Consider the following 17269-nt stretch of genomic DNA (forward strand, 5'->3'; position numbering starts at 1 on the left):
GCACCTCTATCGTAAGCCTAGCCCGGATCTTCCATTAGCCAGAGATGAAACACAGACTGTCCTACCTCCCCACATAAGAGGAAACACCATGAGAAAATAAAAAGGTGATAGATGGGACAGGCAGACAAGGTCAATGGATTTTCTGTGCTTCAGTATGTCCTACCTTCCTTGGAAACTGCTTCAGACTTCCACTCCTCAGGACAAAGGACCTGACACTGACAGCACCAAGACGTGGCTGGGTCTTCTACCCCCATCACATAAAGCTTCAGGGGGGACAGTAGAGCTGAGCCCTCAAAAGGCCTTCTCCAGCACAGCGACAGGGAAAGGGCTTTAATATTCCCAACGGTCTTCCCTTCCTCTCTGCCCTAATGGTGTGACTACACCTGTGCCCAGAACAGCCTCACAGGTGATACCAATACCTCAGCAGAAAGAGAGGGTGAAAAAAAAAAAAAAAACCAACCACCAAATCTCTGCAGCTTCTCCAGGTAACATGAAGCCATGGTGGGGAGAGTGGAGGTAGGTCTGGAATGAATCAGATTCCTTGGCTCATGCCCTGCATAAAACCCAGAGAAGAAGAGGAGGGACTCCTACCTATTTAGCGAGATGATGCGCTTAAACTCCACCGTCTTTTTCATTCAGCACCAGCTGGTAGATGCAGATATTCACACTCTCCACGCCAGGGAGAGCAGTTGGGCTCTAGGACTGACCTCTAACCACCTACAGGTGTTCCCCCTTTCCTGGGGAGGCACAGGGATCCAACCAGAAGTCTCAGCTTCGCCAGAGGGGAGGCTGAGCCCTATGACCTGCCACAGACAGAGCAATCACGAGCTTCACGAGCGGGTACGCCGCACACAGAGCCCACCACCACTGCGGTGCTACGCCTCGGCCGCGCAGCGCTAGAGGAATAAACTCCGAAACTGGAAAGCAGAGCTAAAAAGAAGAGGCTTGAAGAAAGCAAAAGTCAGTTTAGATGAAAAAAAAAAGAGGTTCTAATTCACAGAAGTTCACAAGATGTATGTGCACAGAAGTGGATGAATCAATGCCATCCTTTTCCAGGAACAGCATCTCCTGTTTTACGGCATGCTCCACTGTACCCCCTGTAACACCACTAGCAGGTGACCCTGCCAGCCAGGTCTATGCTCACAGCAGGAGCTTCTGCCAGCATCACTCCACCTGTGAGGGATTACAGCTCTCCAAAGCCACAGGCTGTCACCGCTGTGCCAGCAGAAGCCGGTAATGTAGACCTGGCTCCGCATCAAGGGCGCGTTTTGCTGGGCAGTGCAAAGAGGGGTTTGTCCACCTGGAGACCTGGTAATGCTCAGTTGTTTGGGAAGAGTTAAAATGCTGTGGTTGCTCTAATGTAATCACACCAGAACAGGGTGCTGTAGGACTACAACCATTATTCCTGCACGGGACAGGAAATAAGCTATGTTGGTATTAAGGTACTTCTAAATCCATCTCATTATGGGGCTGCAAAAATTAAACCTAAAACAACCCCTAAGCAAAGCGGGTATCATAATAAAATTCCTACTTTTGACAAGGCCTAGCATGTACCATCCAAACCTCCATCCTGAGTGATCTACAGCCTCTGTGATTCAGAAAAAAAGTCAAGAATGGGGGAAAAAAAGCAGCACAGAAACATGAAGTGACTCCCCTGCGATGACAAGAGTCAGGAGAAAAAAAATGGGCCTCTGGTCACCTACCCCCAGCGCCATTCCTATGGAGCCTCATCGCTTCTCAGTGATAATCACAGCTCTCCTTCCTTCCGTTGGGATGCAGCAGCCGGATGCCTGGGCTCCAAGCAAGCGTTCACTGCTCTAGGCAAGGGACAACATGCCATGGCACAGGCTCCGCACCCGGGCTGGCAACAGGTCTTGTTAGTACAGACAGCAGTGGCACAGCCTTCTCTTAAATTTTCTACAGAGCTGCTTCAAGGTGGATTCCCCCAAGGAGTTTCCTTCACTGGGACTACCGAGGGACAAGCAGAAGAGGGCTATGCCTTTTCTCCTGGCTAGAATAGCATGGCTCCTCCAAGGTGCCCTCTTGGCACTGGATGGAGAACAAGCACTGCTTACCCTCAGCAACGCACAAAGACATCACAGGTAGATGCATTTTCACGTGAAAAGCATCGTCCTGAAAACCATAATTTAGTCAGAAGACTAGACAGAGCCAGTGGCCCACGGGAACGGGAAACAAGGCCTCGACCCAAATTCCCAGGAGAAAATACCTATCGGTTTCAACAGGAGCAGCACCTTCTCCCCCAGATCCGGGATGGAAAAGACAGAGCGCTCTCTAACGGGTATCTTGTCGTCCAGCTGCTATCAGTGCCGCGTTTCAAGGAAGATGAGGATTGCTCTTTTTGTTGGCGTGTCCGAAAAGGAACTGAAATTCCAGAAGCACACACTGAAAACTTGCTGACTGCAAAGCTAGCAAGAGCACCAAGTGTTGTAACAGGGTGTGTACCAAGCAAAGTTAACCGAAGCTGACAGTCCAAGAGAATAACACAAGCTCCCTAAGCAAGGTGTGTGCTGCAACAAAGCCCTGGCAGATGACCTCTCAAGAGACTTCCATGAGAATGAATAAAAACCTATTTAATGAGATTAACTGATCATTTCGCTCCACCCTCGTTATAACACTCACCAAGAGAGAGGAATGTTTTTGCAGCTGAGTAGCTGATTCCATGGGGAATGCCAGTGAGACCGTGACAGAAGATCTGAAAAATACACAGGGCAACCCTCTGCCAGCGGGGCGTGAGCTATAGACAGTAGTTACTCAAACATCTAGCAATTTCAGTGGCTACTTGGTTTTCATCAGAGAAACCGTTTCATGATTTTAACCACACCAACGTGAAAAAACTAAGCTGATACCTGCTAGGATGCCATGTGGATTGTATTTCATTTCCAGGTAAACTTTTATTTCTTTTTTTTTTTTTTTTTTTAAGAAAAAAAATAAATAGTGTGTGTGATAGTTTGATGTGTGTGGGGGGTGTTCTGGTGGCAGGGGAGGGGATTTGCTCCCTGTGCCACCAGATCTGAGTCCCATCCCCCCGGGGGAGGTTGAGCCAAGGCGGCGCCTCTGCGAATTGCCCTATTTAAGTTGGGACAAAGGGGCGGGAAAGGGGCTTTTTGCTCAGGAGCGAGGAGAGAGCAGGAGGGCGCTGCCCTCGCTCCCGGCTCCCGGCCGAGCGGCCGCTCGGGCCCGGGGCCGGCGCCATGTGCTCAAGATGGCGCCGGGGAAGCCGCATGGGGGACTCGGTAAGCGCCCCACTCCCGGGGTGCCCGCCGGGCCGAGCTTCCCCAGAGAGGATTAATATCTAAGAGAAGACAATTACAACGACCGGGTCAGCAAAGATGGAGCAGGAGGAGGTGTACTGGAGCTGAGGCTTCCCTTGCAAATCGGTGTGAGATGGCAGGCGGCCCCCCTGCAGCCAGGGTGTACTCGGCGGAGCAGCGGCCCACTCGTGGCCTGTGGAGAAACCCACGTCGGGAAGGAGATGCCTGAGCCCAGGAGAGGTCGTGGAGCAGGGGATGCGCGACCAGGTACTGTTGATAATGGGGCATGGAATGCACGACGAGGTCGTGGAGGCATCTGGAGACCGTGGGACGACCCACGCCGACGCGAGTGGCAGCAGCTCCCTAAGAGGCCGAGACTGGTAAAGCCCGAACTGGTGCGATCCATGGGGAGGATTGCAATCCTGCGGGCAGGACTTACTTTGGAAAAGTTTGGGGACTTTTTTCTTTGTGAGTAGGGGATCCACCGAAGCAAGGGAAAAATGGTGTAAAGACTCCTCCTCCTTTAAGAAAGGAGCGGCAGTGAACAACATGGATGAACTGACCTGTACTCCCCCATTCCCTGTCTCCCTGCGCCGCTGGGGGGAAGGCAGAGCCAGGAACGAAAGGAAAATAGGGGGTGGGGAGGTGTTGTTTTGAGATCGGGCCTTGTTTTCTCTTTCTCCTCTCAAGTAACCGGTTTTCTTGTTCCCTTGTGTCTCTTGTAACTGTTAATAAATTATTTCGTTTTAAGAAGTAAGCCTGAGTCATGTTTTGCCCGAGACCATGGTTGGTGGGTGCTCCCTTTTCGGTTCTTGTCTCGATCCTCAGTCCAAAAACCACGACAGTGTGACACTACTCTGCATTGCTTTGGTTTCATACGTGTGGACAAAATCTGAGATTTCTGTGTAAAGCCTGATTGTTCCTTTTTTAAAAATTATTTTATTTTTCCTCCTTAAACTTCAAGAAAGCAAAACCTATTGACTAAAACTTTCATGAGTATTATTCCCCTGGCTATTCTCCGGGAGTCTTGGGGTTAAAAGACCAAAACAAAGTCATTGCTTCCATAAGTGCCAAAGTAGCTCACTCCTACCTGTTCCCTGCCACACTTGGTTGAGCTCATCCCTTATGTCTAAGCTCATCTTGGCATAGTGCATCTTCACTGCCCTTCAAGCTGTAAAACCACAGGTACATCTGGATTGGGCATCATCATGAAATTCCACAGCTGAGCTCTCTAAACATCAAACTGTCAAGGTTGGAAAGTCAGACAGAAAGGACTAGAGGACATCTCAAATGACTGCCAAAAGTCCACCTCCCTGCACGAAAACAGGATCAAAGATACCTAGACCAACAGATGCTGCCTACTCTACTCCTTAAAGGCTGCTGAGGAAAGCGATTCCTCAGCATCTCCAGGTTATCCAGTCCAAGTTTTTAGCACCATATGCAGAGTTTCACACTTTCCAAGATATTTGGAAGAACTGGCTACCTGGATCTGCACTTCAGAGCCCAGCAGTTTGGCTGCCAGAATTCTTCATGCCCCAGTGCACATGTCAGGGGAGCGACTGCCCCAAAGCACTAGCTCAGTTCCCCCTGCAGCCCAGCCCAGACAGCTTCCACCACCCATCCTGAAGAAAAGCCTCCCGCAGAGGCTCAGCCTCCATCACCTCATCCTACCACAAAAACCACACGCTGAGCCAAAAAGAATCTCACTGCAAGGTCCAGCCTGACGTGCCCGGGCCGCAGACCCTGGCGATGGCAAGACTCGTTTGCCGCGTAGCCGAGGCACAAAGCAACCTCTAATTTCACACGTTTTCATTCCAAAAGGCAGACTCCACGGTTGTATTTCTTTATCCATACAGATGTGGTTCTGATACAGACGTGGCACATGAAACTTTCTGCTTAGGGCAACAAAACAGCGAAAAAACAGGGCTTGTACGGCAATTTCGAGTTGAAAAATGAAAGTAATCAGGAAAGACTTGAGGCTCTGAAGTTACAAAAAAAAAAAAAAAAGAGTGCAACTGATAGTCCACCCCAGTCTACCCTGACCACCGGAAACACAGTATTGGCTACACTACAGTAAGACCTTGCCCGAGTTCTCTTTAAATACTGCTGCTGGAATCACTCACCCTTCACACTGTTGTCCCAACAGCTGTCTCGCCAGACAGCGCGATCCTTCCCCACCATGGCGAAAACGCAATCGCCTCATTATTTTCAGAGTGGGCTGACAAGGCTTATTTTCTTAATAAACTATTTCTCAAAACTTAGTAACACTTTAAGCTACTATAAACACACCTTGAAAGCATACCACAATTTTAATCAGTTTCAAACATCAGATGTTGGGTTTGATATTTATGATTGTTCCGACTCCGTTTCATTTAAGGGCTCCTTTTGTCTATGAAAGCAGAGATAAGAAAGTTATCTAGGACACCCACTGTAAAGTCTCTAGTTTAAGAGGAAATTTCCTCTGTCACTGACTGTCAGATGGTAATAGCTGCTGTCACTATTTTCCATATGATACCAGGCAAACAGTCTTAGAGAAGATCCTTCATCCTCTACAAAGCGGTCATCGAGGCAACTAACGGAGCAACTGTGCCCCTGCAGTTTCTAATGCAGACGTTCTTCTAAGTCTGTTTTAACCCACAGGAAAAAAAAATAGTATGTGTCTCTAATAACTACAGTAAGGACTCAATGTGGTATTATGAGGACATGACTGGGAATTACTTCTTTTATAAAGACTCCTCACCAGCCTTTAATTAGCGTGCCAGTTCCTATTCGGAGGTTCCTGATCACTTACAGGCAACAAAACAGACTCCCTTGAACTCGATGGGGTCTAGAGGAGTGCTTAGGGCCATGCAGGGAACTCTCTAGTACCAGCACAAAGTTAATTGAGCAGCCCTTTTGATGCCCAAGCTCTGGATGTCAGCCTTTGGAAGAGTTTTGCTACAAAAGATCAGAAGAAAATCCGGACATCGAGATTTGGGGCTATGTAAATGTATCACCGGTACTCAGCAGGTACAGCACTAATTTCTTTTTTGCTGCAGAGGAAAGCGAGATGGTGTATCGACCTATTCAGTTCGACTATTTACACGTATTTCACATCTTTGCTTACATAAAACTCCAATGAAGTATTTTAGAACAGAGCATCTGCCAACATACGTACAGCATTCTGCTACAGGCAGATACATACCGTAAGGTATATGTGAGATCATTAGTTAGCTTTGACAGCCGATTTACTGTGATTTATCTTTCAGGATCGCCTCATTCAGAAGGAAAACTGAGTGTCAGCCCCATCCATAACCTACACATCCCGTCTAGATACTTGATAATAGGTTAAAGGATGCAATAGATAGCTCTCCGGCACAAACCAAAATATTTAACCTGAAGCCTTTTGGAATAGAACCCAAACCCATCAGTAGCCCAGCCAGAACTCCTCCTAACACGGATTGCTAGGGGCTAACGAGCATAGAAAACTCTTTACCTAGCACATAATTTTGCTGTTGCCGGGAGAGCTGCTCAGTCGTTTCGGTACAGATCCAAGAAATTCGCTTCTTAGGGTTTTGTCTCTGTTTGAGCCAGACGCAAATTAAGGCTAAATTAAGAGCCGCGGTTCAAAATAATTCAACGGAATGCAAGAACAAAGGGCAAAACTTAGATCTCTACCCTGCAGGTGCACATCCTAACTAGGGCCAGCCACCTTCTGGGGATGACTGGCAACAGAACCGGGAGCGAAACGTTTTGGGTCTGATCCACGTACCACCTTACGTACCACCTCCTCCGTTAGCAAACCCTGCCCAACCAGAACAACATGCCCTGAGCTTCGCTGTAGCAGCGGGCCAACAGGAGATCAGTCTCCAGTGTCTCCACTAGAAACTAAACCATACTGGAACACAACGCAGCCACTTCCTCCGCTTACGATAACGGATCAATTCACTGGGAGCTACCAAATTCATTTTGAACAGCCATTCCTCCTTACTCTCCCACCTCCACCCATCCTTAAAAAACAAAATAAATAATAAAAAAAAAGAGGTCCCAGGCCCCTGAGTTACTGAACCTTTAAAAGGATTTCCTGTACCCTGCAAAACAGGTGGCAAGCTCCAAAGCACAGCCTGGCAATATAGTCTACACATGCCAGATTCAAGATTTGGCCAAAAACCTGAAGCGAACCAACGTTAACAGCTGCCACAAAAGCCGACAACCTCTAATCAATACCTTCCACGTTTAAGACAGAACAAACTGCCTCTCTGCAAAACATTCTTATGTCTGCAAAGAATAAATAAATTACAACAAATTTAAGGAGCTTGACTTTTGCTTGGCTCAGGAAACCCAGGCAGAGCCCCTGATTTTTCAACAGCAGCACATGCTTAACAGAGAGCAGCAGTGATGAAACCAGTTGAGACACCTGTGAGAGACCAAAAAACACATAAAAAAAAAAAGATATTCACCAAGGCTGCAGATACATGTGTGTTGCAAGAACTAACAAAGCTTAAAAACCATTGAAAATGTTAACACAGTGAACGTGAAAATATTGAATGTGCTAAAGTATTTTTGCATTACTTCATCCTAGATCTTTTTATTCCCTAATTTGACTCTGGTTTTTAGCCTAGATTATAAAGAAGATTTAAAACAGGGAGATTTTTTTCCTTCCAATGAAGCCTTCCCATTAATAAAAAGGAAACAAAGAAAATGAAGAAAGTGAGCAGTAAAACTTTTACAACATAATAAAATATATCAGAATCCCAGAGCAGCAGGATTGGAATTGTCTAAAGATGCTGAATTATGATCGGTTGTCATATAAAGTTCAGTCCGGAGTATTAGCAATCATATTCTCTAGCAACATGTACATAATTGGGAGATCTTCATAATAACCCTCAGTTTTAAAGGCTCATAAAAACTGCGTATTACTCGTAATTTGCAGGAGGAAAGAAGAATTCTTAAAGGAAAGTAACGTCTTTTCCTCAGTAAGAAAGACTCTGAAGACAATACACTCTGTGTTTCAAAGCAAGCAACATCAAAAGGTCTCTTTTTCTTTCACAGTTTTTCGGTGGGGTATTATGCAAACACTCAGTTTAAAAAGATACATACATTTCTATAGTACACACACTAGAAAGAAAATTAGAATCACATAGAGAGGAACCCTCTGAAAGTATATTGCAAGCAAAGCATGTTACATTATTTTTGAATACAAGTATAGAGGTATGTCAAGGTAAATATTTTGATGCAACACTATAAAATTATAACAGTAAAACCAGCTATGCCACTCACACACACACAGAGAAAAGAAAGGATGTTGGTTTTATGAAACGTGTGTAAACTACATTTATCCACCTCCAAAACACACCATGAAAATAATTATTAAAAAATTATGAGAACTTGATACTCTGGGTCGACTCCCAAATCTCTCTACATTTTCTCATTTTCTCCCCTGACATTCTAAAACAAAATCCTTTCGAGTTTGTTAGGGAGTCAGCTACCGATTGCCATAAACTTCCAGCAATCCCAGCCACCTTTGGACTTGCCAAGGCAACGAATGGGATGCTGAAGTTTCTATGCGGAACAGTACAATACAACCTGCCATCAAACCCAGATATTTTAACTTTATAGTTTTGTGAGAGTAAATAAAATGTGTTTGTTTTCAAATAAAGCTACTTCAAGCTGTTTTGGGGAAGCACAGTAAGTAATAATAACAACAATTTCCATTTGTATTTCAAAACCTGATGAAACAAAACCAGCACATGTCAAATCTAGCGTTTTCCTACCTGGAACAGGTAAGGACCAGCTCTCAAATGCCACCTTGGGATAGTTCAGACTAGTAATCCCGTTCATGTTTAGATGAGACATCAGCATGAACAAGAAAGAAAAGAGAGAGGAAAAAAAAAAAGTCTACCCTGCCCTTCTCTTCTGTTACTAGCAACGCCTACAGCAGGGGTTAGGACCTGACTAACCCAACCGCGCCGGTGAAGAGAAGGAGGTTTAACAAGAGACTTACTGCTCGCCATGTGACTAGGGGAGGTATGCTGCCCGTTGGGTGTGCTGGAGGTGAGGTCGATGGCCATGCCGGAGTGCTCCCTTTCGGGCGAAAGCTCATTGTCACCTGCTTGCACAAAACAAGCCCCCCGTAAGTTTCCATCCCCTTCTTCGGCAGAGCAACACGACGATTAAAAAGCACGGCTCGCTCGCTCCCTTCGCCCCTGCCCTTCCCTCCTCTACCAGCCCATAAAATCCTGGTAGTAGGATTCTCGGTAGCCACAAATAAACATTTGACTGACTGATTTTAAGAGCCCCCTCAAACCTACTGCCACCAGTCCTCTACACACACGCCTGTGACAAACCTTACCCCAGCTGCTTTGTCTCAGGAGAAGTTCGGATTACTTTTCTACCTGCAGACACGGAGAGTTGAGGCTGGGCAGGAGAAGACTGAAGCAGCACTTTAACGTGCAGACCTTCCCCCACAAAGCTCTCGTTAACCGACAGTTAAACAAAGTGCTTAAACTAAGAGGTTTTGCCCTGACAGAAGACAGGAGAAACGCACAGTAAAAGGCATTAAAAGTTTCTGGGTGCAATCTGAACTTATGAAGACCAACTCTCTCTCGTTTGCAAAGTTCATTCGTCCTCATCAAACATTTACACCTGGAGCTACTCCCCCATGCATCCATCCCCATGCAATTTCCAGTCACACACAAAGTTTATGTTTAAAGGCTGTTAATTCGGCAGCATCTCCATGCAAAGACCATACACGAGGAAGCTAAAGTTTCAGATGTCTGCATTACAGAAAAGACAGTGGGAAAAAGAAAGTAATTCAGAATAATCAAATAAAACGACTACTTACATGTTATATATCCATCAGCAGCCTCTGCTTCCATAGTCAAAGTGCAGTGCTGCAAGGCAGAAAAGTACACCCTCAAAGATGCCTGCCAGTATCAACCATTAAATGATTAAACTTACTTAAAGCCCTAAGTAGTTGCCCATGTTACTGCTGTTGCAACCATTGCCTAGAGAAACACACAAGTGTAGCGCATGTGCTCGTTTGCAAATCACCCAACTCTTCCTGCAAATTATCTGGGTAAAGAAATTCAGCTGGCTCCTGGGCAGGCGGCGCTGGGATCGTCTTGGTCTGACCCTACCTCACATTTTTACCTGATCTGAGAGTTTTTTCCCCCTGACTTTCCACTTGTTTTGTCAAGCCGGGACGGTAATGCTTTATCACTTATCAGCTCTCACAGCCAGAACAGACTTCGAGGAGATGGATGCTATGAACAATTGCTCTTTTCACACGCGTTCCAAGCGACTCCATCCTCATCTAAGCAAAATAAAGCCCTCCCAGGTCCGTTCCCCTTCGAGAGAGTTATCACAACTCTTTGTCTCACACCACCCTACGCACACACACACCTGCACACGCACCTGTTCCCTCTAACCCTATTTATCTGCCACAGCATGGGGCTGAACGTCACAATACTCCCAGATCATGCATTTTGTGGCGTGAAGCAATCTTAAAGTTTCTGGAAGCACTTTGCTGACACAGAACAAGCTATTACTTTCCAGAAACCCAAGTAACTGTATAGAATGACACCCCCTAGCTATCATTTGATATATATTGGGGGGGGGGGGGGAGGGAGGGAAGAGATAGATCAATAATCATAACTATGTTCTTTTAAGTGGAAAAGTTAAGAATCTGACATGACCAGAGGAGAATTTTATTTCCTCTCTCCCTCCACAGCCTCTTTTTTGCCTTTAGTTTCAAAACTCTCACTGCACCAGGCAGCTAAATTATTCACAATGAGCCATTTCTGTATTGATCGCCAAGTATATTTAGCCCTGGCTCCTGGAATTTCTCCATTACTTACTGGAAAACAGGCAGCTTCACTTCTTGTCTCCAAAACCACTTCCCTCCCCCTCCCTTAACCCTCTTTCCTTCCCCCCCCCCCCTCGCCTTTCCCCCCAATAAATAAATACTTTTCTCTGTGCTCTTCTTTGGTATAAAGCAGATCAAATTCCCAAGGCATTCAGCACATAACACTTAAATTTCAACCTGCCCAGCTGCTACCAAACTCTCTTCAATTACTGATTTTCACATAACTCTTAAAAAGAAATCTCAAAAAAAAAAAAAAAAAGTTTTCAAAACAGGTAAGCCGCTTCCTCAAGCCCTTCAAAATTACCTTATCTTCCCCCTAGTCCAGGTAGGCAGGCACACACTGAGAAAAAGAAAGAAACATCAGAAGCAACAGGGAAAGATCATCCCAGCCAATGAAGTGGAAGGAAAGAAAGGGAGGAGGAAGAGAAAGAAAGACAAAAAGAAACACAGAAACATCCATACCCGAAATTAAAAGACGGTTTGATTTTTACTTTGTATTTCTTCAAGGAGGGGGGAGAGAAGGAAGAAGGGGAGTGTGCGGGGGGAAGTTTGGTCACCATTTTTAGGCTGGTGATGGCAAATCCCAGCCGCTAAGCCTCCCTCTCCACAACGAACAGAGAGTTTTGCTCGGGTTGAAGAGACAGCAAGATGGGGAAAGTTTAAAAAATAATTTTTAGAAGAAAGGGAGAGAGAGAGGAGGGGAGGTGGGGGGGGGGGAAGCGAAACCCGCCCCCGGCACTTACAGGTGGGGCATGCGGAGCCGGGAGCCGGGCAGCCCCCGGGATGAGCCGGCGGGGAAACTCGCTCAGGAATGGCACATACTTTGAAGGAAGATGAAGAACAAAACAAAACAAAACAAAAAAAAAAAAAAAGAGGGAGAGGGAGGGAGGGAGGGAGGGAGGGAGGGAGGTCAGCCGGTACTACGGCAATGCGATTAACCAGCGGGGAGAGAGAGAGAAAAACTTGATCCACCGGTTCTTTACGAATCGGCACGAAACCGGGGGGAGAGGAGGGGGTGCGGGGAGGGATGGGGCGAGGGGGACGCCCGGCAGCCACGCTCGCACCCCGCGCAGCGAACGCGGGGCCAACTTCCCCGGAGCGCTGCTCCGGCCCTGGGCGACAGCGGGCTCCGCGCCCCATCCCCGCCCACACCACAACCTGTCAAAGTCACGCAAGTCCTGCCTCGGGGTTTTTTTTTTTGTTTTTTTTTTTTTTACCCCATTTCGTTTTATTTTCTCCCTTCCCGTCCCTCCCGGCGCCGCGTCAGGCCGCGGCCCCCCGGGGGCGCGCAGGTGGCGGCGGGCGCGGAGGGAAATGGCAGTTGGGGCCGGCGCGCGGCTAACGGACCGCGCGAGCCCCGCCGCCCGCTCGGGAGGGATTCGGGGGGGGGCGGGCGGTGTGTGGAATTGGGAGCGGGGCGCTTTTTTTCTATTATTTTATTTTATTTTTTTTATTATTCGGGGGGGGGGGGGCGGCTAATAGCAACAAGTCACCGCGCGGAGGGGGCGGGGGGGGGGGGGATGCCGCACTTTATTCGGGGACCCCCCTCCACGCGCACGGACGCAGCCCCGCCGTCCCCGCCGCCGCCTCGCGCACCGGCCAGGAGCTGTCCTCCCCTCCAGGGAAAGAAAGACCCGGGATGAGGGGAGAAAGCAGGGAAGGGGAGGGGGGGGGGGGGGGTGGGGGGGGGAAGGGAAGGGAAAAAAAAAAAAAAGAAAATAAGAAAAAGAAAGAAATAAAAAGAAGCCAGGCGCAGATTTACCTCAGCCGCGCAGGCAGTGACTCACTTCCATCCCCCTTTTGTTTGTGTTTTTATTAGTGTCGGCTCGCTGTGCCTAGTGGAGGTGTGTTTGTGCACGGCAGTTGGCTATGGAAACTAAGGCAGTGGAGCTGTAGCTAAGGGTAATCCTGTTTTTACTTCCTCCATCTTCGGAGAGCAGGGTTAGCCTGGGACAGCTGGTCAAACCCCGAGAAACCGATCCGCCGCCGGCCGCACGCACTCCCTCCCTCCCTCCTTCCTTCCCTCCCTCCTTTCCCTCCACACACACACGGACACACGGACACGCTCACGGACACGCGCGCTCGCACGGACACGCGCGCGCGCCCGCGAACCCCCCCCCCCCGCCCCCAACACACGCACGCGGGCGGGCGCGCCGCGCCGCCTCACCCAAAGGGCCGGCGCGGGGTGGGAATGGGAATAATGGGAGTGGGAATGGGAGGGGATGGGGGATGGATGGGGGGGGAGGGGGGGGGCGCGGGGGGCGGGTGCCCGCGCCGGCAGGGCCGCTCAGCGCGCTCGGCAATCGATTAGAGGACAAGTGCCGCCGCCGCCGCGTGCGCTCCGCGCCGCACGCGGGCGGGCACTCGCCGCGGCCCCGCTGTCCGTCCGTCCGTCCGTCACCATCACCACCACGCCGGGCACCGGGCTGCCCCCTCTGCTTCCCCCCCCCCCCCCCCCCCCCCCCCCCGCCCTTCCCCTGCCCCGCAGAAGCGGCCGCCGCCGGCGGCGGGCGGGAGAAGTTGCCGGCGGAGTCATGATTCAGCACTTCTATTTTTAACCGCCCGGCGGCCGCCGCGCCTCGCCCGGTGTCGGCTTTGACCCCGGTGTAAAGCCGGAGGGGTGAGTGACCCGAGCCGCCCCCCGCCCCGCAGCTGGCGGGCATGGCCGCAGCAAGGCAGCGAGCGCCCCGTGTCTCCCGCGCCCGTGGTGAGCGCTTGATGTCTCCTCTCGCAGGTTTTCCCTTGCCTTTGGATCAGGTGCAATGGCTTCATCTTTTTTTTGCTTCGAGAGTCTCTTCGTTGAAGCCGAATTGCCGGGTGCTGGTGACCGTGGTAATGCCGTCATTAGGCACCAGAGTTAACGCCACACGGAGAAGCTTTAGTTGTGCGCATCATGGATTATACGCACAGATATTAAATTTAAATTTAAGCACACAAACGCTAGGAAGCATTGGAATTCAGGCTGTCCATACACCCTTGAGCCATTGCACCCAACAGAGCAGCTGACAGGAATAACAGAGTTATCCTTTATCTTCACCGGTACCGAAGGAGAAGACAACACACGTTCTGCCAGGGAGTTTCAGACGTTCACTGGCGAGTGCCTTCATCACTACGTACCCACCTTCTCTGCGTATCAAGAGCCCGCAAAGGCTCTAGGTACCTGTAAGTTTTGCTTTCAAGCAAAATCTTAACTGCAACCGTAGGTCTTGCTCCAGCTCCAGACGAGCGCACCGGTGGTGTTAGAGGCAGTAAAGTGAAACCCAAGGTTTTATCAGCTCAGCCCCTTCACATCGAATGACTTTCTGCTTCGTAGTGGCAGAGCCACCCTATCCTGCGAGAGGGAGACAAACTCCACTTTTGGAAATACGTTAAATTATTCAGCCAGCCAAAGACAAATTATTCAAAACTCCAAAGACACTGAAGTTAACAGACAGCTCTCGCCCCGGCGCTACAAATTTGAGCCAATTAGTCATTACGCCACATCTGTGAAAGTGGGTTAATTTAACTCTTCTCATTTTGCATAGGAAGGAGGCAGAAAGGTTCGGGGACTGGCCCAAGGCCACAAAGAGCACCCAGAGCTGAGCCTAGAAAGCAGACTTCTTGTTTCCCACGCCTACGTTTCGACAACTAGACTTGGCTTGCCTACATCAGAAAATAGACTGGCATAGCTATAGCTGTGTAATTATACCATCGCAGTTTACGCCGGAATAACTCTCCTTGCGGACGTTCTCCTCCAGATGGAAAGTTACTTCCCAAAAGCTGTCCAAATGAATTCACTCAACAGCACACACTTCGGGGTTTGCCTTCCTCCCCTTCATTTTGGGGGGTCAAAATTCCCAAGATGTGGGTCTCGGCAGCATTTTGAAGCCTTTGATCAGTTTTACAGGCCGTAGAAAAGCAGGGACAAATGCAAAAAAAAACGTAATTGAAATGCTACAAGTCTTGTTGTCAAGATTTTTATGGTGCTTTTCATCAAAATGTTGAAAACTGAAAGCTTCCAGCTGGCTCTCTTTACAGGTAATAATTTAATAGCTAACAGCTTTTATCCCAAAGCTGCTGGAACCTGCTCGAGCCATGGAAGCTGATGGGAAAAGCCAGACCCATCCTCTACAGTAATTATTTCTGATTTTTTAATCCTTCTGCTCCATAAGCTTTCAAAACCAAATGAAGCCGTGAAAACAAGGAGGAGTGACCAAAGGAAAAGTGAGGGACAGGGAGTAAAGTGAAAGGGTTTGCTTTTAAAAACAGTCTTGTTAACTCCAAGGACCGCAGCGATGAGCGCATCTTCACTACAGCAACACCAGTTTCAATGCAAAACTCAGCTGGGTGCTGCAGCGAGAGCTCCACAGTGATGAACATCAACCACACACCTGCCCCCAGACGATACTCGGCAGAGCAGCTGCCGGGATTTCGAGGACCAAGTGATGGTTTGGGGCTCGGGAGACCAGAGTTCACATCCAACCACGGTCAGAGGTCCTCCACGTGATTTCAGCCAAGTCATTATTTCTCTGCGTTTCAGTTCTGCGTTTCTAAAATGCGGTGAATAATCCAATGAGAGTTTTACTTCTGCCGAGCAATCCCTCAAGAGTGATTCTCAGCTTTCCCACGGACTTCGGCCACATTAGAGAGGTCACTTCAGCACATCTCCGAAAGAGCCATCTCCGGAACTCCTGTGAGCCCAGCGGACGCCCCTTTCCTCTCCATTTCCATCAACGAGACCTAAGCAGCCTTCTCTCAGCCCTGCCTGCCCTGGGACAGCATCCTGGCACACAAGCCCAGCTGTCCTGGGAATCACAACCTGTGCCAACAGCCACCTACCCTTGAGACCTGCATTGTCCCTCCAGGCCCTCAGTTCTCTTCCTGTGTGCTAGAAATAATAGAGCTCCTCCATCTCACCCTGGGAGGAGAATTAAATTTGTCATCGCTTGTCAGTAACGTGCTTGGATGGGTCAGCGATGGGCTCAGTCAGTTTTCAGCAAAAGATTTAAATTGCATATTCATTTAGCCCATGTATGTGTGTGTGTGCACATGGATGTCAGAATTGTCATTCGAAACAAACAATGCTTTCATGTAAATTCTGGTTTAAATTATCTGATCCACCTATTTTATATGCCTACATGAGGCAGTCTAGGAGTTCACTCCCGAGAACGTGTTAGATATTGACCTACATAGTAGTTCAACACAACAAAAGCTCTGGCTTTATTTAGGTTTAGCACGTTAAAAAGGTGCAAAAAACACACTGTTGCCTTGGACAGCTGTGAACACCACGCACCAGCAGACCCCTGCACCAGCTTTCTTGCCTTTAGACTGAACCCTCTCTTCTTTACCCACAGAAGGGGCACTTTGGAGACAAACTGCATCAAATCCCAACATACTTTGAAGAGGATAAAATGTAGACCTTTCTTTACTTAACTGGGCGTTGGGCAATCTAAAAACCATATAAGTGCTAATCTATTCATTATTCCATCTCCTCCTCTTCACTACAGTAAAGCACTGTTTTATGCTTATATGCATCAATAAAGAGACCTATAAAGAAAATAATGAACATCCTTGAAGATCTTCAGGGCATACCCTATTAATTTTAAAAGGGATACAACATACTGTCCCCCTTGTATTTCACCAAGATAAAAGCCTATAGATTCATTCCTATTAAAACAGTTGGTATTTTCAGGACACGCAGATGTAATTTATGGAGAGGCACAATACTCATAATAGCTCAAAGGCCACAGAAACTGTAGATCTGTGTCTGTTACTGTAGTTGTACAGGCATTCATTGTACAGGGAGCAGTTGAAAAGGCAGAGTATGTAATCTGAATACTAAATTTGTGAATAGTTTCTCACTCGGGCCACGGCGGATGCTTTGTGGGGGACTTGGTAAAACATTCTGCTAATATATCACATGGTTGCTGTATTTTCTTCCCTTATCTTTACTGCTAGAGCTTTATTCATGAAAACACAGTATTTGAGTCTTAAAAGGGCACCAGCTCCTGCTCTGTACTCTCCACCTGAATTCGGTGTGCTCTGAGGCACAATTTTCACAACAAACACTTCTTCCTTCTTCTATAGTGGACAACTTTAAGTGTATATGACCCAAAAGTCCACAAGAAACAAAGATCTTTTCCCTCATCCCCATGTATTCGAATCGCTACAT

General features: G+C 48.1%; 1 protein-coding gene across 4 annotated transcripts in view; it reads right to left on the minus strand.

Annotated features, from left to right (window-relative positions):
* IKZF2 (IKAROS family zinc finger 2) overlaps window positions 1-10144 on the minus strand; it is a 109061-nt gene extending 98917 nt beyond the window's left edge. Inside the window, exons 1-2 of one of the 4 annotated variants that reach the window (XM_009990826.2) lie at window positions 10096-10144; window positions 9256-9360 (exon numbers count right to left, since the gene is read on the minus strand). In XM_009990826.2, the coding sequence (XP_009989128.2) occupies window positions 9256-9360; window positions 10096-10129 (139 nt within the window). In that variant the 5' untranslated portion in view covers window positions 10130-10144. Of the gene's footprint in view, window positions 1-9255; window positions 9364-10095 lie in introns of all 4 variants that reach the window. The other 3 variants (XM_086615358.1, XM_009990827.2, XM_086615356.1) reach the window with 3 other exon arrangements.
* Between the last annotated feature and the right edge of the window lie 7125 nt (window positions 10145-17269).

This window comes from Tauraco erythrolophus, chromosome 8 (genome assembly GCF_009769465.1).
Source record: "Tauraco erythrolophus isolate bTauEry1 chromosome 8, bTauEry1.pri, whole genome shotgun sequence".
NCBI classification, from domain to species: Eukaryota; Metazoa; Chordata; class Aves; order Musophagiformes; family Musophagidae; genus Tauraco; species Tauraco erythrolophus.